Below are 27,140 nucleotides of genomic sequence, written 5' to 3'. Positions count from 1 at the left end.
AAAAATGTGCTTGCAGAAATTGGAATCAAAATTTAAATTATATATAACAAGCATCGTATTCTTTCTAATCCTCGCCCAGTTTTAATACAAGTTGTTTTTATATTTGTGGCTGTGAAGTTTATTAAGAATATATATATATAGCCTACTTTATTTTTTTATACTTTAAGTGATCTGCTTGAGGTAGGTCACGTTTATCAATGGTAAGTTTTAGCCTAAGTTTACATCAATAACATAATGTGTATTGTCCTTTACCATACAAAAAAAAAAACAAGAAAAAAAAAACATTATTATACATAGTTGCCTGTAGCCTAAAGGCCGCAAATGCATTAAAAGGCAAGCGCATATCTTAGCCTTGAGTTTGTTCACACTCTGCCTGTATTAACATAAATGTTGTATTTTAATATAGCTTATTTTGATGAATTAGCTCTAACCTTCGACAGTTTTTTCTTCTTTTTCCGCAGTTATGCGGCATTATATTTCACACACATTTGCAAGGTGACTGAATATGAAGTTAAAATACAAAACATACTGAGCCATAAGTAAAAAAAAAAACAAAAAAACAAAACAACAGTTATAGCTACTTTAAAGGAGAACATTGACGTTTTGAAAAAAAAATGAACAGAACTGAAACTAAATTATTAAAAATAAACCTGCAAGACTTAATTTATGTCCTGCGGCAAAAATAATTTTATTATACTTTTAGTGATCTGCTTAAGGTAGGTCAATTTATTTTTCTCAGTGTTTCACGTACTGTACGGCAATGTCTTTAAATAAATAATTTATTTAGGCATATTTTCATTATTCATTTATTTTCATTATTCGTTTATTATTCGTTTATGTACAATTGTTGAGACATAAATAAGATAGTAAAATATAATCAACAACGAAAATGGAAATAAAAACAGAAATAAAACATAAATGAAAATGTCTTGTCTTAGTCCTATCAAAATAGCAAACACTGAACATCTTTCTATATTTAGGCTGCTTTATTTATTTATTTATTTATTTATTTATTTATTTATTTATTTATTTATTTATTTAAGACTACTTATTTGTACTAAATGTTTGTGCTTTCATTTTAGTTGTCTTTTACTTCTTCAATTCTATTTTCCAAAACGAATCCTCTTTGCACTTAAAAAGTTTACAATAAAGCGTGTTAACAAATTTTAAATGATTAATGAAGGAATTATAATGCTTTGACTTATTGTTTAATATCATTTACAAGCACAGTAGCTGTATGATCTATTTCTGTCCGTTCGCATCCCGTCCCTTTGCGCCCCCTGGCGGCTCATTCACAAACTGCGGTCATACACTAAAAACAGAGCGGCACCTATTTCAAACGGCGGCGGTACCAGCCGCGGCGTTAATAGCCACTTTGAACTCTCACCTACTGTATGTGTGTGCGTGTGTGTGTGTGTGTGTGTGTGTGTATGTATATATATATATATATATATATATATATATATATATATATATATATATATATATATATATATATATATATATGTACGATTAGATTTTGTTAATTGTAAAGTGATATTTCCAGCTACTGCACTGTTATCCATAATACATTTTAGTCATTTTCACAGTTGTAATTTTACAATTAAAAACTTTATAGCCTGTGTGGGAAACTTATTTCATTTATTTATTTATTTGCACATTATTATTTATTCAAAAGGATATCAAAAGGATAGTTTTATCCTGTCGGAAAATATCAATCACGGTGATTTGAGTCAATTTTAGAACAAATATTGTTTTCATTTTTAGTTCATCAGTGTTTCTGTTTGAGCTTATGTTTGGAATTACTTGAAAGTCTGCTGAATCTATCCAAAATTGACCGTGATACCCTCATTCACTACATTAGTCCACTAATATAGTCCCTTTGAAAGATTGAATGAAAATTAGTGAGTGAATAGGAACACTCAGTTGTTGGGTGTACATGGGTTGTACAATCGTTTTTACAGTGCATTGTGGGATTGATTGAGTGAACTTTAGAACATCCACTTTGGTTTAGGACAGCACAATAAATGCCTGCTCCATCAAAGCATCTTGAAAAATCCAAACAAAATTAATTCTGTCAGAATTTTGTTGAAATATCTCAAACTTGAATTGTATTTTTTAATTATCTAGCAAATAGATGAAATTGTATGATATGTATACGTTTTCCACCTCATCTGAATTATATCACAGCATTACCTTGTTAAATAATAACCCAAATATTGATAGAACGCTACAATTTTATTACTTGCAAACTAAATTAGCAGGCACAGAAACAAAGCAGCGTTAACATATCAGAGTCATTAATTGCTTGACTCCCGTGCAATTTGTTGAACAGTGCGATGGGTCTGTGGCTTTTTGGCTCAGTACCATGACTTGGACAGTGGTGATATTTTCAACAGTATGAGCATGGACAACCACTCGCCACACGACATACTGATCAAGTGCAATCAATATTTGCCAGCAAGTAATCTAGTCCACCTTTTCTCCAGTTTTTAGTTCTTGTAAACCTTTGATCAAACTCTTATCTTCATTGGGAAACACCATTTTTATTTTAGCCTTTAAGCCTAGCTAAAAATAAATGCGCCATCATTATGCCATCCTTACATCATTGAAATGTACTGTAAATAAAAGCAATAGGCTAATGCACAGATTGTGCTGTTATTCCTGTACGAAATGTAGTCATTCTTATTCTTGTAGTACGATAACCAGTCTTACTTTTATTTTTGTATGATATATTATTGCTCGTTTTTTTGTTGTTGTTTTTTGAGACACGGTGTAGTGCACTATTTAGAAGGTGATTTCAGATACAGCCCTTTTCTATAATGTTCACACATAAAAAAATGCGGAGAATATTGAAGTCGGTTCTTTAAAATCTTGTCCTTTGTCCTAGAGTTAATTTGAACGATCTGTTTTCATCCACAGAGTACAGAGCAGGTGACCGCCTTCTGCCGCAACCTTCATGATATGAATTCCAACGAGGGTCCCGTCTCCTGTTCCTCATCTTCCTCCACTTCTTCCTCATCTTCATCCTGCATGCCCAGCCCAATCTCTCCACTGCCTGGTCTCTTCACCCCTCGCCAGCTCTCTGACGCAGATAAACTCCGCAAGGTCATCAGTGAGCTGGTGGACACTGAGAGGACCTACGTTAAGGTTAGTGTCATCTGTTTTTTCAAAGCCTTGTGTTTCTGATTTACCATGTTATGTTTGAACTTTTTTGTCAGTCCATCAGGGCTGCATAATATATCAACATTACCACTGCAATATGCAACATCTCATGATTTATGATGTCGAGTAGGAATCATAATTAACGAGGCACCACATTTTGGAACACGTGACTTGTGGTAGCTGCAAACTTTAACCACAGCCGAATGAAAGTTTGTCATTTGCTCATTTTTTAAACATCCCAAGCCATTTTAAAGTTTTCAGGCTCATTAAATGGTCCTGTTTATAGCTTTAATTAAAATAATATGTATTTTACTTGTGCACTGATTACTGTAAAATGTTATTTTACTGTTTAATATTCAATTTCTTTTGGAAATACTTTGCCCCAGAAAAACATAAAGCAAGGTTTATTGTGTATCTTTGTTCTATTGTATTTATCTGTACTCGTATTTCGTTTATTGTATTTCATGTACATGCACTACTCTACAAAATCATCCTAGTCATTGTAAAATAATGCATTCTTCCGAAGAAAACTATTCAACTTATTATATACTATATATTATAAAACTTAAACTTATTTACTATATAATAACTACAGTAGTGAAAAGAGTACTAAAAAAACATACTTAAGTAAAAGTAATATTGCCTAAAAATGTAGTACAAGTAGAGTAAAAGTATCTGTTGTAAATATTACTCAAAGTATGAGTAAAAAGTATTCCTATCAAAAGTACTCAAGAGTAGTGAGTATTGCGCTGTAAAAAGCTGATGAATTACTTGTATTTGTGGATATGTGTAAACGTAACATTCTGTTGTGATTTCCCAGCAGGCACACAATGTCTTAAGAAGTTATTAGGTTATATTTAGGGTGTGATGTCAGGTGACCAAAATTCAATGTCTAGCTAGTGTCTAAGTATTTAGGTTTTGTTTGAAAGTGTCCAAAATCCAATGTGGAGCCATCATCTTAAACCAACGTCATATTGTCGTCAAATACTGGCATTTATTCATCAGGTAAGGCAACCAAAATCCAACATCTGATAGACGTCATAGTGGTAACGTCCACACAACCTTAAGCTGGAACATCATTAAACTTTGAAATTTTGGTTGATTTTAGGTTGGACGTTGAACATTAACATCGACCTGACCTTGGGTTCTGATGTCAACCCGATTTTTATTTCGAAACAAAGTGGTTAGGGTTTTTTTGACGTCAATCTGACATCATGTTGACATCTTGTGCCTGCTGGGTGTTTATGGCCATTCCGGTCATTAAAAAGTAAACATCCTTTATTTACACATCAGTGACATGCATCTAAACAGTCTCTAGGTCAATGCGTGCAAAGATTTTGGAAATCATCTCGGACACATTTAATTCTTCCAAACAATTTGCTCCAATTATAAATCACCCATGTTTTGATGTACTGTAGTTCATTAGGATGTGATTTACCTTCTATGTGCAATTTATTTGGACAGGAATCACAAGACACAATCCCCATAGACAAGAAAAAATAAAGTAGGGACTGCCTTTGAAGGAAAATAGTGGAGTAAAAGTACCACTAATGCACTATAAATGCACTCAAAGAAAAGTAAAAGTACACATTTTTAAAACTACTTAGTAAATTACAATTTTTGATAAAACTTAATTACTACTTAATTAGACTTTGATTATTTGTAATTTGTTACTTTACACCATTCAATAACTATACCTTACAATATACATATATTAATATTCAACTTAGTACTTTATATATCGCAGAAAAAATATTACAATGTCAGTTTGTTTTCAGTATTGTGTAGTCCTGATTTCCATACACAACAATAATACTTTGCTACTAAAACTATATTAATACTAAAACTACTAGATAAAAAAAACTGTGCCTCTTTTCCACTGTCTCTCCACAGGACCTGAACATTTTAATAGAGCGCTACCTGAACCCCCTGCAGAAGGAGAGCTTCCTCACCCAGGATGAGGTCAGACACAATAATTCTCTATACTTTTATTTTAGAATTTTTAATCAAGAAATAATCTAAATGTTTATATTACATAGATTTTTTTCTTAAATAAATAGGTGCAGGTTTAATTAATAAAAATCCACTAAGATTATTTTTTTCTACACTCGTAGCTGGACGTGCTGTTTGGAAACTTGGCGGAGATGGTGGAATTCCAAGTGGAGTTTCTGAAAACTCTAGAAGATGGAACCAGATTAGTTCCAGATTTAGACAAACTGGAGAGAGTCGATCAGTTCAAGGTACAGTTTATTTTAGTCACTGAATTGCTAAATCTGTTTTGGTGCTGATCATATTTAAAAACTCATTTTTGTCTACTGATTTAACACTTTTATAATACTTATCTTTCTGTGTTTTCTAATTCATTCTTATTAAACCTTCAGAAAGTTCTGTTTTCTCTTGGCGGATCTTTCCTCTACTATGCGGACCGTTTTAAGATCTACAGTGCATTTTGTGCCAGTCACACAAAAGTCCCCAAGGTCCTTACCAAAGGTAATGGAACTGCACTCTCTGAGACTGGTGTGCTATCATTAGCACTGCTAGGTTCCTTGAGGTATTTTAGTTGTGATTTCAGTGTTCAGTGACTGGAAAATTTACATTTTCTTTGTTCTATTTCTGAACCATTATCATCTGCCAAAAGCTAGTTTTCAGAGTTCATTTAAAGCTAGAGGGGGTGTTTTTACTCTCTGACAAAGAAATTATGCACCCTGAAGCCATTTACTGAAAGATGATGCTCATTTTTAAGGGTCTACTAAAAAAAAAAAAAAAAAAGTAATTCCCTAAGGCAACAAAGTGGCTGACTGATATTTTTATGGTTAAGTCTGTTCAACTATAACCTTTCCCTAAATGAAAGGCTGTTGAGAAAGCTAAGAAGCTCTTGATCACCAGTATATTTAAGTGAAGAAAAGTATTAAACTGATTTGAAATTCCTGAGCCATCCCGTAATTCCTTCTTCATACTTTGATGTAGCTAAAACAGACCCAGAGTTCAAGGCATTTCTGGCTGAGAGGAACCCCAGACAGCAGCATTCCTCCACGCTGGAGTCCTACCTCATCAAACCCATTCAGAGAGTCCTAAAATACCCACTGCTCCTGAGGGAGCTTTACTCGCTCACCGACCCCGACAGCGAGGAGCACTACCACCTGGATGGTAAATATGGAGATTCACATACATTGACCATAACGCTAGGCTGTAGGTGGATCTATTCAGATCTCTACTATTCTGAGCAAGATGAGCAGGTTTTAAAAGGACTGTGTCATGAAAAACTGGATTTTGCTTGCTTCTTTGAAATATGTCTATTTCCAGTTTACTCAGTATAGTTTGTTTTGCACTATTAATGTAACTGGGTCATTAGTAGGGTTGCCCAACTAATAAAAAACTAATTTTATATATGATAAAGACTACAGTTATTTCTTTTATTTGTATGTTCTGTGTTTTTTTATTATTATTATTATTGAAACACTGTGTTCATTTACACATGAATATTTACATGTGGGTTTTCAGTTAAGGCTACTATAAATAATAGTATAGAAGCATGTATATTTGCAGTAAACTGTTTTTGTTGTAGCTGTTGTTGTTGTTTTTAAACATTATATTTATTGCTCTGGAGACAGTGTCTGCTTAACAAATATATGTAAAGGCAAATTAAATAATAGTATTGTAATAATAATGTAATAATGATAATACTTTCACTTATAGGCGCCTTTCAAAGCACTCAATGACACCTTACAGTATAGCGCAAGCAGATCATAAAAAAACAAGCACTAAAAATAATAACCAACAAAATATTAAACCAGCAAATCATTAAAAGCTATCCTAAACAAAAAAGTTTTATCTTGGATTATAAATTAGAAAAAAAGTCCACCTGGTAAATGTGAAAAGGCAGGGAGTTCCATAACTTCCTTTGTAAAATTAGAGTGATTTGTTATTAAATTACATCTATTGCTTTGGATAAAAGTGTCTGCTTAATGAATTCATGTTAAGTAAACTAAAACTGTCCTTTTTAATTTATCAAAAAATATTACAATTGTAATGATATAAATATAATTTAGAATGATTTAATAATTTAATTTATTATTCATCATTGATCACTAATAAGAATTTAAAAATAATAATAATTTTCCCCCTTTGTCATAAAGGTTTACTTTACCCAAAAATTAGAATTTACTCAGTATCTACTTTAAAATTCTTGATGATTTCAAGTATGTTGGAAACTGGTAGCCATTGCCTTTCATATTATTATATTTATAGTTCTTTAAATCAGTCCATAATGATCTTCTGACTGTGTGTGTAATCAGTAAGAATCAGGAACTGGTGTGTGCAAGTTGCGTGCTGGGAGTTGTAGTTCATTAACGTAGCGTGTGTGAAATTCTCCAGCAATCCTCAATGCAAAACTCATAATAAAATAAAACATTAAAACAAGTGTGTCAATCTTACTTACTGGAGAGCCGCAGCCCTGTGCAATTTAAGTCCAACCCTTCGTGGGGGAAAAAAAAAAAAAAATATATATATATATATATATATATATATATATATAGTTTCTTCAGTAGCAAAAAACTGCTTGTGCAATATCTAAAGGAAACAATTGAGAAAATTAGCCCATTCCCATCTGGGCTTTGCAGCTTTGGACTTTGATATGTAATTGTCTTTAATTGCAGATCATTAAGTCTTTTGTCTTTTTATAGTGGCGATGAAAGCCATGAACAAAGTGGCCAGTCACATAAACGAGATGCAGAAGATTCACGAGGAGTATGGAGCCGTGTTTGACCAACTCATCAGTGAACAGAGCTCAGAAAAGAAAGAGGTATGATGACGCTGGTCTCAAATTCACAATCTTTAAACTATATTGCTTGATGCTTCTGAATTAACACTGACATTGACTGTTTACTTTGACGGCAGGTTGCTGATCTGTCAATGGGCGACCTCTTGTTGTATGACACAGTGGTCTGGATTAACCCACCGTCCTCTTTGATGAAGGGGAAGAGAGACCCAGAGCTGGCTGCCTTTGGTGCGTACACAAGAAGCGTTTCTTCCCGAAATAGAATGCCGTTCTCTTATTCAGTAGCCTGTTCCCTGCAGTAATGGTTTTCTACATCAGTAAAGGCCAGCTGTGTCTTTGGGCACAATGGCATTAGAGGAACCACCTTGTCTCATGGCTCTTAAGGCATTAAAGTTGCATTTATATGCGTTCAAAGTAATTTTTTTCCTTTGGCTGAGACATTTTAGAGCAAAAAATGGGTCAGTTTGCCATTCAAGTTAGTTGTATTTCACCAGGTCACGTTTTAAACTAAAAAAAGCCCTAAGCAAGCATCTGTATTGTGAATGTTTAGACTTGTGTGGTTTTGTGTGTTGCTTGAATGTTTTTTTTTTTTTTCTCTTCTTCAGTTTTCAGAACAGCGGTTGTTTTTGTGTGTAAGGACTGCTCCAAGCAAAAGAAAAAAATCGTAAGTGCCTTTCCCCCTTTTCTTCATTATTCATTAATAGAGATGTGACACACAAGCTTAAAGTGCTTGCAGACTAGCGCTTTTAAGAGGTGTAGTTCTACTTTTTTATTGAAGGCTCCATTTTCGAGTGTAAAAAAGGGATGCCCTTCTCTTGTACTTGATTTGTTTCTGCTGTCTCATCGACTTAGTTCGGATGGCCAACAAAACTCTGTGGCCAGAGACCTTTCAGTTGTCTGTGATGTTGCCTCTCACAATTTAGTGTTTATACTGCATATAAAACGCCTGCCTATAAATCTATAATGAGGGTCTCTGACCTTACTTCCCTTTTCCAGTGCCCATCATTAAACATTTTAACCTTTGATGCACAACACAGACCTTAAGTGACCCGTCTGAGTTCTTAGTGCTTTGCAAGATACAGATTACTAATTCATTATTCCATTTTTTGCTTTGTCTTTGATATTCGTCATCTATATTGATGTATAAATACAAAGACAAGGATTTATCAATGTAATAATGATATGTGTAAATTAAAAACAATATTTTTAACAAATAATTAATTGGAAAATACATTTCTTCACACATTTTACAAAGTATCATTCATCCATTAGTAAAATAACATAAGGAATTAACATTGGACATTTAAGACACCATATTGTGGTTTAGAGAGGTTTTGGATAGCTTGTGCATCAAAGGGTTATTGAAAATTACTCGCTCCCAGGCTATCCAAGATGTAGATGATTTTTTTGTGCAGTAGAAAATTACAGAAGTTTTTAGATCAAACCATGGTCATGGCTGATTGAAAACAATTCAAGTTAGCGGCACTTTTAGCAACAACCAACAACCAAACAACTAACACAGACGAAACCCAACTGTGATGTGAGCTTGCATCGGCTCATGTCTCAAACATACCAAGTTGGGGAAACTAATTTCCAGAGGAGACAGAGATGATTTGAGAAAGGTTGTGGGAGAGGGATGGGGGATTGTGCATGACGTATCTATAGAGCTGGGAGGGATGCGGTGGAGAGGGGTGCTTGTTGTCTAAACAAACTAACAATAGGCAAATACATAGAAACTCCCTGATGCCCGCAAGCAAATGATAATATTCTGGAAATCACGAGAATTGGGGTGTCTGATGTCTGGTTCCATCTTTCTGTGCCACGAGAGGCAGGAGTCTGATTTTTTGTTTTCAATGACACGTTCCATTCCATTCAGGGACAGCTTTTTGATCCAGATAGAACAAAATAAGAACCAAAGCATGGTGACAGCACAGTTGGGTTTAGAGGTGCTAGTTGTTTGCCATTAGCTTATGACTGATTAATACTTCTGCGTCAAGCGGTCGCATAGCCCTCGCCTTGGCTGACCCCGACGTGCACCTCTTAAAAAATGTAACTACACGTCACAATGTGACAACATTTTTTTGTTATGACTGTATATGGTTTTTGACTCTCAAAGTAAGTGCCTATAGTCATAATTAGCATGTTGAATGACCTGAGGGTGTGTAAATTACCAGCAAATTTAGATTTTGGCTGAAATATTCCTATACAACCCCTTTGTTCACCCCCAAAAAACTATAACTATAGTACCGGTGATGAGCATGGGCGGTGCTGAGAGCCGTGAGTCAGATAAAGCGAGTGTTTACTGTGTTGAGTGCCATGAAGCAACTCCAGATGGAAACTTCTGTTTCGGGTTTACCTTATAAATAAAGTTGTTGCACGTACGCCGGTTCCCGCCTCTGAATGAGCTAGCTTTAGCTACTTGTAGCGTTCAGAAAAAAATGAAATACCCACGAAGAAACTCAACACAAAGGAACATGAAAACCTACTGCCAGCTAGCGTTTCAGAAGTATTATTGCAGAGCAACACAAACAGCGCGCAGAAGTATAAATGCACGGCTATGCGCAAGGCTTGCGCCGTGGGTCAAGCCGGTCACTCGACGCAGAAGTATAAACCAGTCTTTAGGGTGTACCAGTCCATAGAGTCAAAGAAGCTTATTCAAGAAATCTAAATAAATACCTTTGCCTCCTGTTGATACACGAATTCTTGTATAGCCTAAAGATGCTGCTGATTTGATGTAATAATAGCTTTAGAAACTTCAGTGTATTGTCAGGAACCACTGTATTAATTTAGTTTTACCTGTATATGTTTTTTTTGTCTCTCAAAGAAGTACCTATTGTCATCGTTTGCATGTTGAATGGCCTGAGGGTGTGTACATTAACAGCAAAGATTTATATTTTGGATGAAATATTCCTATACAACCCCTATGTTTACCCCCAAAAAACTAACTCTAGGTCATTCCACACCAACACTACAAGTACTCACTACAATATTTCTCATCTGCCATTTTAAAGTATTCTGATTAGCTGATAAAATATTTACCATCTATCCGTTTGAAAAAGACAACAAAACCATTCCTAAAGTGATTCCAACAATGCTACTGTATTAGAATGTTAATGCCATTTATTTCTTACAAACCCATTTGTTGGTGTTATTTTGTCTCAGGGTGGACCTCACAGAGTGTCAACCCTTGATGAGAGAGACCCATTTCGTTTTAGACACATGATCTCTACAGATGCCCTCCAAGTTCGCAACCTCCCTAGTAAGTATTGGTGTACTGTTCTAATTCTTTTCCCACAGCTCTATTCATGCTTTAAGAAAGAGCATAATGTATTTAACATCATAAAAGCCCTGATGACACTCGATGAGACTGCTTTTGGCTGTTAAATGTGCTCTTGCCAGAATGTTGCTATTCCCTATTGATGGAGGGGGGGTCGAAAGTTGTCCTACAGGATCTTGGGGTCTGCACTCTGGTTCACTGTCCCAGGGTTTGTCTTCCCTGAGGTTCATTAGCTCTGCACTGATCCTGAAAATGCTTTCCCACAGTTCTTTTGTTAGCTGACAGTTAACCTGACTTTGTTTGGTTTTAGATTCCGAGGGCTCTGCAATGTGTGAGATCGTTCACGTGAGGTCAGAATTTGAAGGGAGACCTGAGAGGACTTTCCACATCTGTTGCAGGTGAGATGCGCTTGTAAATGACACATGCATTAACTTATCTGTGAGTTTTGCAGACCTGACATAAGGAAAGCGATGAAATTAAATTTGTCAAATGCTCATTCACATGTGAGTTCATTCAATTATATTAAGGAAAGCTGAAAGTCCATTTACCTCATATTTTGATGCTTCAAAAAGTTCATAAACTAAGAGAAATCTTCTTATGGTTTATTCACATCTAAATAATGCATGCATACACAGAGGGTAATGTTGTAGCTTTATGTTGTGCACTACAAAAACACTTCTTTTTCAAGTTTTGGGTGAATGGATTTTCAAAGCAGAAACAGGAATCCCTCAGGTTTCAGACCTACTTTCATGCATTTCATTATTGTTTTTATATGCCTTTGATATGAAGATTAAGAAATATAACTAGAATATCAGCAAAACTGTATTTGGACATTCTGACAACATTAGTTTGAAATGAATAAATAAGTTTAGTGAAAAATAGTCTTTTATATAAATAAGTATAAAATAAGCAAACATTTTATGATAAACTTTAAGTATAAAAAGAAACAAACCAATAAATAAAAAATAAATAATATTGTAATAGTTCGAAAAAAATACAGAAATTGGTATACACAAATTCAAATTTAATTTAATTAAGTTTAATTAAAATAATGAGGCGACACAGTGGCTCAGTGGGTCGCACTGTCTTCTCACAGCAAAAAGGTCGCTGGTTCAAGTCCCAGCTGGGTCAGTTGGCATATCTGTTTGGAGTTTGCATGTTCTCCCTGTGTTTGCATGGGTTTCCTCTGGTTGCTTCAGCTTCCCCCACAAGTCCAAAGACATGCGCTATAAGTGAATTGGGTAAGCTAAATTGTCCGTAGTGTATGTGTGTATGGGTGTTTCCCAGTGATGGGTTGCAGCTGGAAGGGCATCTGCTGTGTACAACATATGCTGGACAGGTTGGCGATTCATTCAGCTGTGGCGACCCCAGATAAATGAAGGGACTAAGCTGAAAAGAAAATGAACGAATTTACAGACAAACAAACAAACAAAAAAAGTGAAACACACTGTCGGCTGCACTGTAAATAAAACTATCAAATTACATTGAAATTATTAATAAAACATTAAATGAAACATATATAGTAAGTGTCTAAAAATTAATAAGTAATACAATACTATAATAAGTGGTGTCAAATATATGGAATACTTATTGGTTTCCAAATGAAAGTTTACACAAAAAATGCATCTTTATACTGTATAAGAACTAGTATATGCATAGCTTGTACATTTCAGGATGGGGGTTCCTCACATTAGGGGGGTTAAACAACAAATAAAATAACCAAGTAGCACCTAATAATAAAGGCTGCTGGAACTTTTCTTAACTTAAATGTCACTTTTGTGAAATGTTTGAAAAGTGTGCTTGTGCCATCATTTCTTATATAATATTCATTCATTCATTTTTTTTCGGCTTAGTCCCTTTAATAATCAGGGGTTGCCACAGCGGAATGAACCGCCAATTTATCCACCATACGTTTTACGCAGCGGATGCCCTTCCAGCCACAACTCAACACCGGGAAACACCCATACACTCTCACATTCACACATATGGCCAATTTAGCTAATTCAATTCACCTATAGTGCATGTGTTTGGACTTGTGGGGGAAACCGGAGCACCCAGAGGAAACCCACACCAACACGAGGATCTTATATAATACACACATTTATTGCTTAAGGGTCCAAATACTTTTTTGAGGCCATTACTTGGGTATATTCCATTCTCTTCTAGAGCAAAAATTTTAAACATGCTTTTTTTTTTTTAGCTCTCCAGAGAGTAAAAAAGACTTCTTAAAGACTGTTCATTCCATCCTGAGGGACAAACAACGGCGCCAGCTTATGAAGACCGAAAGTTTACCTCCAAATCAGCAGTATATTCCCTTTGGAGGGAAGCGGCTTTGTGCGCTAAAGGGTTCACGACCCACCATGAACAGAGCTGGTAAGTTTGCGACGTCTCATGCAAACTGTAGGATTACTTTTCTCTTTAATACTTCCCTTTATTCCTCAAACTATCTCATCGTTTGGCTCTTCGCCTTTCAGTCTCTAACATGATTAATTGCGCAGTTTTTATCTCAGTCTTTAGGCTGAGCTGATTATTATGTAACCCCCCCCACCCCCCCAACCAAAAAAAAAAAAATCCTAGTGTCCATCAGATATTGCTGCTTTCTTTCCTAAAGGACAAAACTGTCTACCGAATTGTAGTTAGCATTCACATCAGTTCTTTCTACTCATCCACAGTTTCGGCACCATCTCGAACCCTGGGTCAAAGGAAGCTGATTCGTAATCGTATCACCATAGACACAGGTGTTATTTTTGATGACGACTCATCCCAGGATCTATCACCAATCACCCCCACAGAACCCCCATTCCATAAACCCCAGCAGCCCATCCGGGACACCGACCGCTGGGTGGAGGATCAGTTTGACCTTCAGATCTACGAGAACCAGGACGACGTTAAAGAGACGGACATCCTCAGTGATGACGATGAGTACTGCCAGTCCGTCCGGGCCCCATCCTCTGACCCAAGCCTGGAGGAGTCCTTCGAGGCTCTTTCAGTGGAAGGAGATGAAGACAAGGGTCTCAACGGGCTCTCCGAGGACAAATCGAAGAAATCCCACGCCCCCTTGAAACTGACCCTTCTGAGAAAGCAATGCGCAGTGGAGGGTGTTTCTTCGGAGAGGGACTGTGAGGTTATTTGGGTTCGAAGAGACGATTTTAAAAACAGCTGCAACAGTGACATCTTCTGAGCGGAGAGGGAACATGCAAGCTGTGATGCTGTTATTTTTAGACTTGTGCCAGAATATGGCAGACGCTTACTGAGTCCGAGCTTTCACGGACGTGATGCACTGACAATCCTACTGAAAGAAAGCCAGAACTGAAGAGCTTCTTGATGTTTCAAGCCACTTGAAATATCAATGCAAGATCAAGCTGAGGGACATTCGAAGATGCCAACTGTACAGCTCATGTATTTATAGAGGCTTCATACTGACAGACATCAGGCAGCTACGTGTTCATTTAGCTGATGTTTTTGGTTGGAACACAAAATGGTGGTCAGTTTGTTTGCTCGTGCTTCATATCTTCCTTTTTATTCAGGGATTTGTGACTTAATGCCTCGTATATTGTTCTTCGTAATGGCTACAACCCGGAGGGCACCCATGCCAAAATTGCAAATCCATTTGATGTCAATCCACTACCTTGATGTCAAATTGACATCTAACATTGGTGTCAAAAAACACATCCGGTATTACAGTCCTGTAATCGATTTTTGATGTGTTTTTTAATGCTTAAACGTTGTCGTTTGAACATCAAGGTAGCTTACATGCAATGTAGAAAAACAGAATCATACATTTGTAGTTGAAGCCTTCAAATGAGTAACATATTTCATATAGTTTCATATTTTTTGTGTCGTTATTTTGGTGGTCGAAATTTCATCAATGTATTGACGTCAAGGTCTTGACATCAAATTGATTTGCATTTTGATGTGTTTTTTGGATCTTGCTTTACATCAAGGTGCCCGCCAGAAAGGGGGTGATTTTCGTGGAGCACGTCAACATTCCCTTGAAATGCCACGGCTAGTTTTGACCAGCTGTTTAATGCTGTTTCCTTTACATATCCAACCGTTCCCTGCTTGCTGTCTTCGTTCCCTTTTCTTCATAGGTCACCAGCAACCCAGTATTAAAGATCACTGTTCATCCAACACACAGAGAAATATTATTCTACTTGAATTGTGAAGAAAGAACTGCAATAATGTAACTCGTTATTTCGGAAAGGATATTAAACTAACCATGATCCTTTCTCTAGGGGCTTTGGTGTGCTTAGGCACATAAATAAGGCATTATAACTCAAAGCACCCCTGCTAAGTGATAAATGTAGCAGATTTTGTCTTGCTAAGAATGAGATTTGATTTTTATGGTATTTTGTACACTGGTAAAGATAAAGCTGGACATGTTACTCACTCCAAGTGTATTTTAAACACCAGAAACGCCCTTCCATGTGAAATACAATCACTGCACCTTCAGCCATGGTTTCCTTTTAGTGAAATTGACTGTATTTAAAAACGAAAACTGTAAAAATGCCATACTTTTATCCTCTGCCTTTTTGAAACTGTGTATGTTCATACTGTGGAAATACTTATTAACCTTAAATAAATCTTCCTAATTTATATTTGCAGTTTTATCCAAATAACTTTGTGTGTGGTCTGTTTTTTGTCTACACCTTTGCACTGTTTTAAATGAAGTTTGGTGTCATTTGTAAACACAGGAGCTCATCTTCTGAAAATAATGCAGGTTGGGGAGGTTGAGATGTTATAGCAGTTTAACAAGCTGAAAAGACTTATAGTTTCACAATATATGGGTCTTATTGAAATATTAATATATTGACTCCTTTGCTTCTGATTGGCACTTGCAGTTTGAAATCTCCTTCCTGATTGGTCCCTTTTTTAAAAAGCCCACTCTAAAGGTCCTGACATTTTTTTCATTCTACATTTGAGGCCAAAAAGTTATGGTAGCATGAATGATTTCAACTATTCCTCTCCAATAAATTCCTAGTTTACAATGAGTAAGTTCCTAGTTTCGAACTTTAAAAGACATGGCGCAACGCCTTCTTGTCTAGTGTCCGAGTCTTTAAAATATATCTGAGAGTGATCATGGGTATTGATGTTTGCCATACCTGTCAAGCCTCCAGTTTTTCCCAGGATTCTCCCGTATTTTACAGTTCTATCCCGTTATCATCCTGTAAAGGTATTTCTTACGCATTTTCAATCTTTTTTTACGAAGGGTGGCAATAAACAAGAGCCAAACCTCCCTATATGCAACCCATAAGGAGCCAAAACAAACACCATAAAACAGTTAGGTTCAGTCAGTTGTTACAAACTGCTTCAACGTATTCAACACAGCCTTCGTTTTAACTGGATTTTGTCTGAAATTATGTCATTTCAGTTCATTCTTCAATTTCATTTGAAGTTTATCTGGGCCTTAATCTTGACAAGGAACCATATGCTACATTCCATACAGAGTAAATCCACCCATGAAGAGGACTTAAGCATGAAAACAATGGTCCAAACCGGGGTGTCCAGAATTGTACCTAGAGTGTCTCTGTTCTGCACTGTCTGGTCCCTAATTCAATACATCTAAGCATTATAACAGATATAATAAAAATTTTAGGCAGATGTTTTGAGTAGAGAAATAGTGGCCCTAATCCATCTGGAGGGTCTCTCTAAAGTGATTAGAGCATTGAAAAGAACCCTTCTAAATTAAGTACTGTTAATGACACCAAACAACTTCCCTGTTTAAAGAAATGTGGCCCGAAGTGTAAATCAGTTTTATTTTTTTAAAATCCTTTAATCCGAAGAGCCCTTCGAAGTGACCAGTTTTTAGCACTTCAGTTTGGAACAACGCTTCAATATGGCAGCCATGGTGACCTTCAGAGTGTGATATGGCTCTCCAAGACTTTCATTACCCAGCCAGGGGGGAACTCTGCAAGGCAATGGCCTTCTAGAACAGTGGTTCTCAAAGTGGGGGTCGGGACCCCCTGGGGGGTCGCGTAACAATGACAAGGGGTCGCTTGGTGATCTCCAAAACTTAAATAAGTTTTATTGAACTATTTGAATGACCATATTTTACTCATAACTGCACAGAGGTTAATATTTGTGATAAATAAACAACAACATACAAATAAATAAAACAAAATTATTATTATATTATTATTATCTATTATAAATAAATAAAAATCAGTCATCAGCCTTTACTTTTTATATCATAAATTAATAAATGAATATAAAAATTATATATGGTTATTAGACTGTTGCATGTATGTGTTGTCAATGTGCTTATGTTTATACATGCCTATAGTTGTGTCTACAAAGTTTATATATTTACAGTATAACCACCTTGAAAAATGGGGGTCGCGAGTCACTGACATTGTTATTTTGGGGGTCGCGGGCTGAAAAGTTTGGGAACCCCTGCTCTAGAAGCAGGCTTGACAATCTGCCCTAAACATCTTCCTTTTATCTGCTTCTTTCTAACACAATACCACTTTAAATTCCAAGTGCACATCAAGGGCACATATTTGTTCCAAAGTAGGGATTTTCATGAGCAATCTCCTAAAAATATTAACTCAAACTTCAGATGACTCTTGGGAATGAAGGAGAAAGTGGTGAGCACACCCCATGTTTTTTCCACGTTATATTTGTGACGCAGATGCAGTCAAAATCTTTTTTATCCCCTATAGGCATGCATCCCTTCAAAGTCGTCACTCTTGAGTCTAGAAGGTAAACCATTCTAAGGGATTAGGGCAGAGGGATGAAACGCAGATGTAATCTCATGGTGAATCAGATTTTGATATCGCCAACATGTTTACATAATTATTCTTGTCTTATCAAGTATAACCAGGAGGTGGCAGTGCAGTGCTGTACCAGCTACTCTGAATTCATTAAAGATATTGGGACTCTACTAAACTTGCGACAACCACTTAATCTTTTCACAACTTAGGTTCCTGCTGGAAAGACTTTCAAAAAAGTAGGTACAAACTTATAAAAATACAGTTCTTCCACACAGGCATCAAGCAAATGTCCACAGAAATGATCAGGCCCACTGCTGTTAATTACTCATTTTGAAAGGAAAGCGTTGTCAACATCACTCAACAGGTTTTTCACTCGGTTCATGATTTTAAATGTCTCCAGGGTAAACTTGCTGCTATTTCGGTGTACATGCTGAAGGCCTGTTATAGTATTCAAGCTAGCCCAGAATGAGCCAAAGATTTTTGTAGCCATTTTGTTGATTGAGGTAAAGTTGGTTTTATATTAAAGGATTCTTTGCAAATTCTAAATGGAGAAATCATATTAGCAGCCAATGTCTATCAAAATACAACTGTTCACAGTCAAATAAATAGTGCTAATGTTGTATTGAAGTCATATTTATATGTAAGTTCAGGCCTAATTATTCAAAGTAACATGGTAAACAATATAGGGAGAATGCCATAAGTTGTCACTGAACGAACGTGTAAATATAAAACCAACTTTTCCTCAATATTTTGTTGTTCTCCAATTTAGACTTTTGCAGATCAGACTGTGCTCCATCTTTAGTTTCTTTTTCTTTATGTTGGACTTCACAGATGGTTTGTCATTAGGGTAAACCTTACAGTTAAGGGAATAATCACATCTCTACAAATAAGCATATAAGCATGTTACATAAGCAAGATGACCCAGATCATCACCACAGGGTTGTATAAAATGTTACAGTTCGTACAACCTTACCATTCCTGCAGGTAAAGCACTGATTCTGCATTTATCTGTGCCTTATCTGTCCTTAAAACAGTTCTGTGGGATAAAAAATGTGTGCAGTTATGATCCATAGAGAGCATTGCAGTAAATAGGAATAACAAAATACAATGCTAAAAAAAACGAACATGCACAATGATGTTAAAAAACACTAAATGAAAGGTCTACAGATATTTTTTTAGATTTTCCACCCGCATAAGTGGTGCAAATGAGTCATATTTAATGGTCGCACAGCCAGTGCCCGCATTTCCTCCTCTCCTCTCCTGCGGGTTATTTTTGTGCTTGTATTTTTGATGGGCCAACAGTATGTTTATGCACTACCCCTTTTATACTTTAAATGCTCTTGATGCACTGATAAATCAAGAATAGCTAGCTTGAATCATCATTAGTTGTTTTTTTATTTCCATTTTATTTTTCTGATGTGAGTACATATGAAGCGCACCCATAGTTTTATCGTTGTCTTACATTCTTTCATTTATGAAGCATGGATGTTTTGCAAACTTCTTACTCATTTACTACCAATTTTGATCATGTTTCCCAATTTGTATGGCTTCATCTGGACAGTAGGTTAACATCAAGTGCTCTAAAACATTGCAGATCCATTTTCTGCTCTGCTCTAAAGAAACCCATTTTGATTTAGAAAATGAAGCACTATTTGCAGCGTTTACTGTAAATGTAAACACTCATAATCAGTTCTCTACCTTGAAACCCGCAGAGGAAAAAATAAACATGATGGGCTATTTGCTAAATAGGATATCACATTTCTACATCAGGTAACTATCAGACCGAGAGAGCCCGAGGGATGAAGAATGCTAGCATAACAACAAACTCGGTGACAGTTGTCCTACTTAGTAACATTACTTTGCATACTGTATGATCATAGCCAGTCTTTTCAAACACTTCCTTCTCTGCCCAGCTCTGATTCCATTCACTGTGTTGGGGAACGTAAGTAGAATAGGGAAAAGTAAGTAGAATAAGTTTTAAATAATGTTTCAAGGTGCTGTTTGTAACACTACTAAATCATACAAATACCCATATCCCAGGGGTTCTCAACTGGTTTGGCCATGGGACCCACATTTTTAAACGGTCATCAAGCCGCGATCCAAATTTTTAGGAACTATAATACAATTTTAGGAATAATAATTAATTTGTATTTATTTGTTAACATACACAAGTAGTGACAGAAAATTCATAAGACATTCACCAAGACTTACAAATAAACAGTATTTATTGCTGTCATTTAAAAAAAATCTATCAAATTATATAAATATTACAAACGAAAAACGACAAATACTGTAAACAGTGGTTAAGGAAAGGTTCAGTTACTATGAACTTAACTGAACTGTTAATAAAACATTTCTGGTTTCTAAATGTCGTTTTAATTTAGAAGGTTTCATGCTCTCTTATGAGAGCAGCTAACTACATATGACACTGAGGCTTAAAGCCTTTTTTGTCGTCAATAAATGTAAATATATACTTTACATATTCAGGGTCGTACATGCGCTTCGACATATTTGTTGCTATGATTAAACGAAATTTCACATGTCAACCGGTAGGGCTGTGGTGCACGAATTTTGAAATAAAAGTTTGATATAAGCAAAATAAGCAAAAAATGTTTACTTTTGTTGTTTTTTTTTTTACCACACAAGCCGCGACTCAAAAGTGGGTTACCAGTTGGGAAACACTGCCAAAGCCTAGTACTGTTTGCAGATATTTAAGTAACATGCTGAGAACATGCATGTTTATCTGAAAAAAGTCAGTTATTCTCCTTTGAAAATGTGCGTTTGGACTGTTTGTCATTGTTTTGGTCTGTGTAACTCCACCCACTGTCAGTTCGCCCAATTATATTTCAGCACCCCGGGTTGCCGTGGCAGAAAAAAAAAAAACACTTCAATGTTTTGAATTTGGACTGCTAAAGGTTATTTTGACATGACGTCATTGATGATGTGCAAAATTCAGGTGGCCGGGAAGTAATACTTCTAGATAGGAATTGCTATCAGAACATCAACATGTTTATGTTGTTTATAATTGTTTAAATTGGCCAAAATAAGAAATGCCGAACAGCTTTTGTAGAATTCCAAAAGTTTTTCTTTTATTCACCATTGGAATGACAAATATGTGCATGCTGCCATGCTCAAATGAGTAATTCTGGCTGTGTTCATATGGGTTCCTTTGGTGGTTTCTGTTGTTGTTGTTTACTGATGTTTTCAGTTGGGCTTGAGCAAATAGATTTCTTTCATTGTAGGCTATTGAGAAAAACTGTGTTTGTCAATATATCTTAAACTCTTCAGGACTTATTCACGTCATTCTCAGACAGTGACGTTGTGTTCTGCATAAAGTTCAACAGTTCTCTCTCAGTTTTGTCAGTTTTGTCCGTGTTGCTATTTGTACTTGACCAAGGTGAGTTCAATACCGACGGTACGAGTTGAGCCATGACAATTTCACAAAGACGTCTTCTAAATGCTTCACTCTAACCCCTCGATGTAGTGCTTTGAGGTTTTGCATGCATAAACGCAATTTCGCAATGCATATTACTCATTTGTTGCTCAAAATGTACCGCCGAGCAACATCCCAGGCATCCAGGGACATTTTATTTTACCCATCAGATTGTGCTTTACCAACACTGCATTTAAATGGTTCTGAGGTAGTGGTTTAGGATAGGGTATATGCCAAGCTGAAGCTAGTGTTGTTCCCATGCTGATGAACTTCCGGTGACCTGTTATTGTGAGTTTTTTTCCATTTTATACAATTTCTTTTACAACATTGACATTGTAATGTAATTAGAATATAACCAGTTAAATAGACTTGGCATTCATTTAGTTGCTCAAGCGTAAAACGAGACAAAAAGCCATTTACTCGCATGCGCCTGTCAGAATCGGCAGGCTAGTGCAGAAGCTCCATTGAATATAGTGGGGTAAAAATAAATGCTCATATTATAAAGACATGGCGGGGAAAAATGTAATTTAATGCAGTGCTTTTTGTACAATCTGAGACCCACTTTATATCGGATATCACTTAGCAGGTGGAGATTGCTGATTTTTAAAGAAAACAGACCTTAAACACACCAATTGATCAATGGCTTACAGTTTATCGGAAGCGCTTAACCCAGGTTACTGGCAAGCTAAAAGTCCTAATAGAACACTTCGCCATTAGGGCAATATTACAGCTTCATATCACACTACTCCACATTAAATTTTACACTGGAGCAAAATCTGATGGGACAATAGTGTCATCAAACTGTGCTACCTACTTTTTGAATGGGAGGTAGGACAATCTGACAATGTAGGACAAACCGACAGAAGACCGGCATGTGCTGGTGGCCGGTTAGCTTGTGCACTCCCTGAGGTGAGGCAGCCCCTGCACGCTTTGACAGGGTGCTACACGGGGCTCTAAGGACCCTTGGGGAAACACAGGAGGCTGGTGGTGGGACTGCTGCCAGAGATATGGTGGGTGGGAGCAGTGTGGCCCACTTTATTCTATTTTAAACTTATATAGTTTTAAACTTTTTAAACTTATTAACTACTATAGTTTAAAATAGAAATGATGGTAATTTGCTTGTTTGTTGGAATGTTGTGATGTTTTCTTTTGTTTTTTACCAGGGTTTTTGAACAAAGACTTATTTTACTGCGTGCTGCATTGTGGTCAAGCCAGCCATGATTCAGAACAACGCAGACCACCGCGATTTATTATGAGCGTGCAGATTATAATAGCTTTTTTTGTTTCATTCTATCCATAAGTTTATCTTTCAGATTGTTGTTTTCAGATGATTTTTCAGGTCAACAAAATACAATATCTAAACACCTGAACTGTTTTTATATGTCCTATCCCTCCAATGATGAAGTGCACAGATACATTGTTTATAATGAGCACTGCTATATACATGTAAAAATATGAAGAGTACATTTTGATTTCATTGCGACTTTAACAGCTAATCTACTGTACTATATCGCTATTACATAGGTGACGCAGTGGCGCAGTAGGTAGTGCTGTCGCCTCACAGCAAGAAGGTAGCTGGTTCAATCCTCAGCTGGGTCAGCTGGTGTTTCTGTGTGGAGTTTGCATGTTCTTCCTGTGTTCGTGTGGGTTTCGTGTGTTTTCCCCCACAGTCCAAAGACATGCAGTACAGGTGAATTGGGTAGGCTAAATTGTCTGTAGTGTATGAGTGTGAATGAGTGCGTATGGATGTTTCCTAGAGATGTGTTGCGGTTTGAAGGGCATCCACTGCGTAAAAACGTGCTGGATAAGTTGGCGATTCATTCCGCTGTGGCGACCCCGAATTAATAAAGGAACTAAGTCAAAAAGAAAATGAATGAATAAATGAATATAGCTATTACAACTACTACAACTAGGACTTCCAGCTCACACTGACCTCTTCTATTAGTGGGCTTCTATGTGTGCATGCTTTGTTTTTTGTTTTCATGCTTTATGATTGTGATTTTGTCTTTTTTATTCTTCCCACACACTGCTGCCTGCCGACTACAGTCAATTAAAATAAATAATAAATTATAAATATGTCAATAAATACAGTCAAGTGAGGAATGGAGATGTGACCATGCATTGTTTGGACTGAGATTGAAATTCTGCTCCTCCTCTCCTACCAGCCACACAGCCTGACCACCGTCAATATTAGCTTTGCCGCTTGTGGACACTGTAGCTTTAGGAAGAAGAAATCATGTACGAGTTGCTGAATCCCACCGATGAAACATTCATCAGACTGAGGCCAGTAAGAATCCTCTGTTGATACTGCAGCTTTGATTTGTACTTTTTTTGGTGTAGTCGTGATCATGGGACCTCTGAGGTAGAAACTGACTGTATGCTGCAGATCATGTGTTGAATATGAAGCACTGTGTATGGACTAAATGTTCCATAATTCATGATGCCAGTTCATTTACATGCAAAGCCTATTTAGATCCAGGCCTGTGGTCAGCAGCTTGCTACTGTGTGACTCTGTCTTTGGTTCTGGCTGCGGCCGCATGGGTCTGTTCGCCGGTGAGCATTCAGTGCACCCATCCCGTCAGTGCCAGGTGGTGTGTGGTTGGAGCAGCCTGTTTGCACCTGCTCGCTTCACTCATCGCTCTCATATCTGTGTCCTGGAAGAAACTCAGTATCCTCCATCCCAATCGTGGTCTGAGCTCCAGTCGGATCCACATGGGGAAGCTCTGTGTGTGGGCTGGCTGGCCTCCTGTTTACAATCCACGGCTGGGATGTCGCAGTGCTATTCTTGCCCAATCAGCAGAGCAGGATAAACCAGAATCTATGAGTCGTCCAGCTACAGTGACATCATTTTGGACACACTGTTTAGTTGATCTTGGTATAATGTCTTTTAGGAAAGGCAAAGACCTCTAGATTACGCTTATTTTACCAAAATAAAATATGATCGTGCCTTGATTTTTAATTATTCATGGTGCGGTGGAAAAATAATTAATATTGTGTATGACTACCATGAGCTTGGAGGACTGCATCCATACATCTCTGCAATGAAGTAATGAAACGGCGAAGAAAGTGTTCTTGCAGGACTCTCAGTTTTTATCAAGATTCTTTGGATTCATCTTCAATGCCTACTCCACCTTACCCCAGACATGCTCAATAATGTTCATGCCTGGTGACTGGGCTGGCCATTCGTGAAGCACCTTGACCTTCCTTGCTTTCAGGCTCTTTGATGTGGAGGCTGAAGTATGAGAAGGAGCGCTATCCTGCTGAAGAATTTGCTCTCACTTGTGGTTTGTAATGTTACTGAATGTAACCCCAAACCATGGTTTTTCCTTCACCTACAGTAACTTGACTGATTTATGTGGGAACCTTGGGTCCATGAGGGTTCCAATAGGTCTTCTGCAGTATTTGTGATGATTGGGATGCAGCTCAACAGATGATTTATCAGAAAAATTTACCTTCTGCCACATTTCCAAATGATCAACTAGAAGTCAAGTTATTATTTGTTGCTCTTATAACTGGGATTGACGACAAGACTTTTGTCAGGCAGTGTAGATAGTCTCATCATTGAATCATCAATGCCAATAAAGATTTTAGTGGCAATTTCATCTTTCACACATACTGTAAATCCATCTGTAGGCTTTTATAAAAAATAAAAATAAAATAGAAGTCGGGGAGCGTCTTTTTTCACACATAATGAATATTAATACATAAAACAGTTCTTAAATATAGCATCTTTAGATATGGAGCGGTTTCCCCAATATGCATTTAAAGCTAACAAAGATATCCATCACATATGCAGGTTAATATCAAAATCATTTTGAATTAAAGTTGTTTTTTTTCTTCGCAAAAACACAGAGATGAAAGAATCTATCAAAACGTCACAATAGGGAAGGTCATCCGCTGCGGTAAACATGTGCTGGATAAGTTGGCCACTGTGATGCCCCTGGATTAGTAAAGGAACTAAGCCGAAAAGAAAATGAATGAATGAACGTCACAATAGAAAGAACTGACTATAGCAATGAACTTAAATGTCCATAGATATTGCCAACATTTCAGAATATTGACAATCCATTAAGCTTATCTGCTGTGATGAGACCAGTTTTGTTCATGTGATATTCAGTTTAAGGCCTGCTCATGGCTTGTTCACACTTGTAATTCAGTTCTGTTGGTTCTTTCGTCTCAATCAAAATACCACAACTATTTATAACAATGATACAGAAGTCCTAATTGACTTAGTGTCCACACTGTCATAAAAAATGTAAAATCTGCTGCAAGGAGATGTGTTTATGGTGCCTGTTTAGTGTTTTGAATTATCAAGCAAAAAAATAAATGAAAAAACAGCTATGCTAGCTGGGATAGTTTAGCAAAATATTTGTTTACTCATTTACTCACCCTTTACTTGTTTCAAACCCATAGAGTTTATTTCTTCTGTTCAACATAAAGAATAAGGTCATCTTAGAATTATAAGGTTCTATCTGACTTTTTTGTCAAAATTGAGTTATTGACATATTCTTATTAAATGACATCTTATTTACATTATGGGATGTTTTTTTATAAGTTGTTTTCATTTTAAGACTTTTTATTTATTTAACATTTGTTTAATGTTACACACATACTGTTTGCTATGGAATTCAAAAACTTTGACCCTCAATATCTCAAAATCATTCAGAACTCAGAACTTTATAATTTCAGTTGACATAATGAACATATTTTAGCCAATGTTCATATTTCACCAAAGAAAGATGACTGTGGTGTCCCTTTCTCATATGAAAAATGTGTGCATCAGTTTTCTTTTTCTGCAGAACGGACTTTCATTCATATGTGAACTCATTAAAAGACTCTTAGCATTTCTATTGTACGTAAAACTCTGGTGTAAATCATTTAAACTTGTTAAATTTGCTGGAATTTTATTTATGTAACCCCTTTGTCTCTTTGTTCTTACTGTATCTTTGTAAATGTTCTTTCTTGCATAAAAACAAAAAATAAATAATTCACCAAAGACTATTTTAAAGCAGACCAAGAGAGAAGTTTTTAGGGCTCTCAGACTGCTGACTTAATCAGTTGAACTGGACTTACAAAGCAGTTGCTGCAGAGTTTTTTTTATCTAACCAAACCTAACACTTAATCTAAACATACAGCATAATATAAAACATATTCCATTTTTAAATGTCCTGCTGTCTTGTAAAAAGGGGGTTATTAAGCAATTTGTCCAGCAGGTGGCGGTGTGTTATATTGTTTGACAAAAAGCCAGTCAAGCAAGTTTTTATTTAGACCAAAGTCAACAGTTCACTCCAAATAGTTTACAGTACTGTTTAGATTTTTTTGTTATTGCTTATTCTTTTTATGTTGTTTATTAGGCTATGCTATACAGTTTCAACAATAAAAAATGTAATAATGATTATAATAATAAAATGTCTTGATATTTGGTGTATTTTAACAATTAATCTTCCATATTTCTCAGTAATACAAATGTCCTTGCTTGACCGAGTACAATAGAACAATTTCGTGTTATTAGAAGTACATTGTCACTACTTCTGTGGATTTCAGCGTGATATATTCGTGTATTTTAAATTTAAGCTTAATTAGAGCAACAATCTAACTCCACGTGACAACATTTATCTTATTTATACCTCGAAGCGTTTGTTATTAGGTTATTGTGGGGTTAATAAAAAAGTAAATACCATATACGGCATTTGGTATAACTTGTATATCAATAATTTAACAGCCAAATACTTGTGTGCTGTCTGTGCTGTTTAAAAAAAATTTAATAACATCGTA

The 27,140-nt window shown here is 36.3% G+C and overlaps 2 protein-coding genes across 14 annotated transcripts in view; both read left to right on the top strand.

Moving 5' to 3' along the window:
* Positions 1–15,835, top strand: part of tiam1a (TIAM Rac1 associated GEF 1a) — a 121,303-nt gene extending 105,468 nt beyond the window's left edge. For all 7 annotated transcript variants that reach the window (XM_073914761.1, XM_073914764.1, XM_073914763.1 and 4 more), the window contains 12 exons: positions 2,923–3,150; positions 5,059–5,127; positions 5,280–5,405; positions 5,547–5,655; positions 6,133–6,312; positions 7,848–7,966; positions 8,062–8,170; positions 8,548–8,606; positions 11,105–11,201; positions 11,530–11,617; positions 13,420–13,592; positions 13,892–15,835. In XM_073914761.1, the coding sequence (XP_073770862.1) occupies positions 2,923–3,150; positions 5,059–5,127; positions 5,280–5,405; positions 5,547–5,655; positions 6,133–6,312; positions 7,848–7,966; positions 8,062–8,170; positions 8,548–8,606; positions 11,105–11,201; positions 11,530–11,617; positions 13,420–13,592; positions 13,892–14,400 (1,866 nt within the window). In that variant the 3' untranslated portion in view covers positions 14,401–15,835. The remainder of the gene's footprint in view (positions 1–2,922; positions 3,151–5,058; positions 5,128–5,279; positions 5,406–5,546; positions 5,656–6,132; positions 6,313–7,847; positions 7,967–8,061; positions 8,171–8,547; positions 8,607–11,104; positions 11,202–11,529; positions 11,618–13,419; positions 13,593–13,891) is intronic.
* A 2,223-nt stretch (positions 15,836–18,058) lies between these two features.
* Positions 18,059–27,140, top strand: part of grik1a (glutamate receptor, ionotropic, kainate 1a) — a 105,685-nt gene continuing 96,603 nt past the window's right edge. For all 7 annotated transcript variants that reach the window (XM_073914784.1, XM_073914779.1, XM_073914781.1 and 4 more), the window contains exon 1: positions 18,059–18,168. The gene's annotated coding sequence lies outside the window, so the exon portion shown is untranslated. The remainder of the gene's footprint in view (positions 18,169–27,140) is intronic.

Source organism: Danio rerio, chromosome 10, assembly GCF_049306965.1.
Source record: "Danio rerio strain Tuebingen ecotype United States chromosome 10, GRCz12tu, whole genome shotgun sequence".
NCBI classification, from domain to species: domain Eukaryota; kingdom Metazoa; phylum Chordata; class Actinopteri; order Cypriniformes; family Danionidae; genus Danio; species Danio rerio.
The sequence above is the reverse complement of the archived record's forward strand: the minus strand, read 5'-3'. Positions and strand labels throughout refer to the sequence as shown.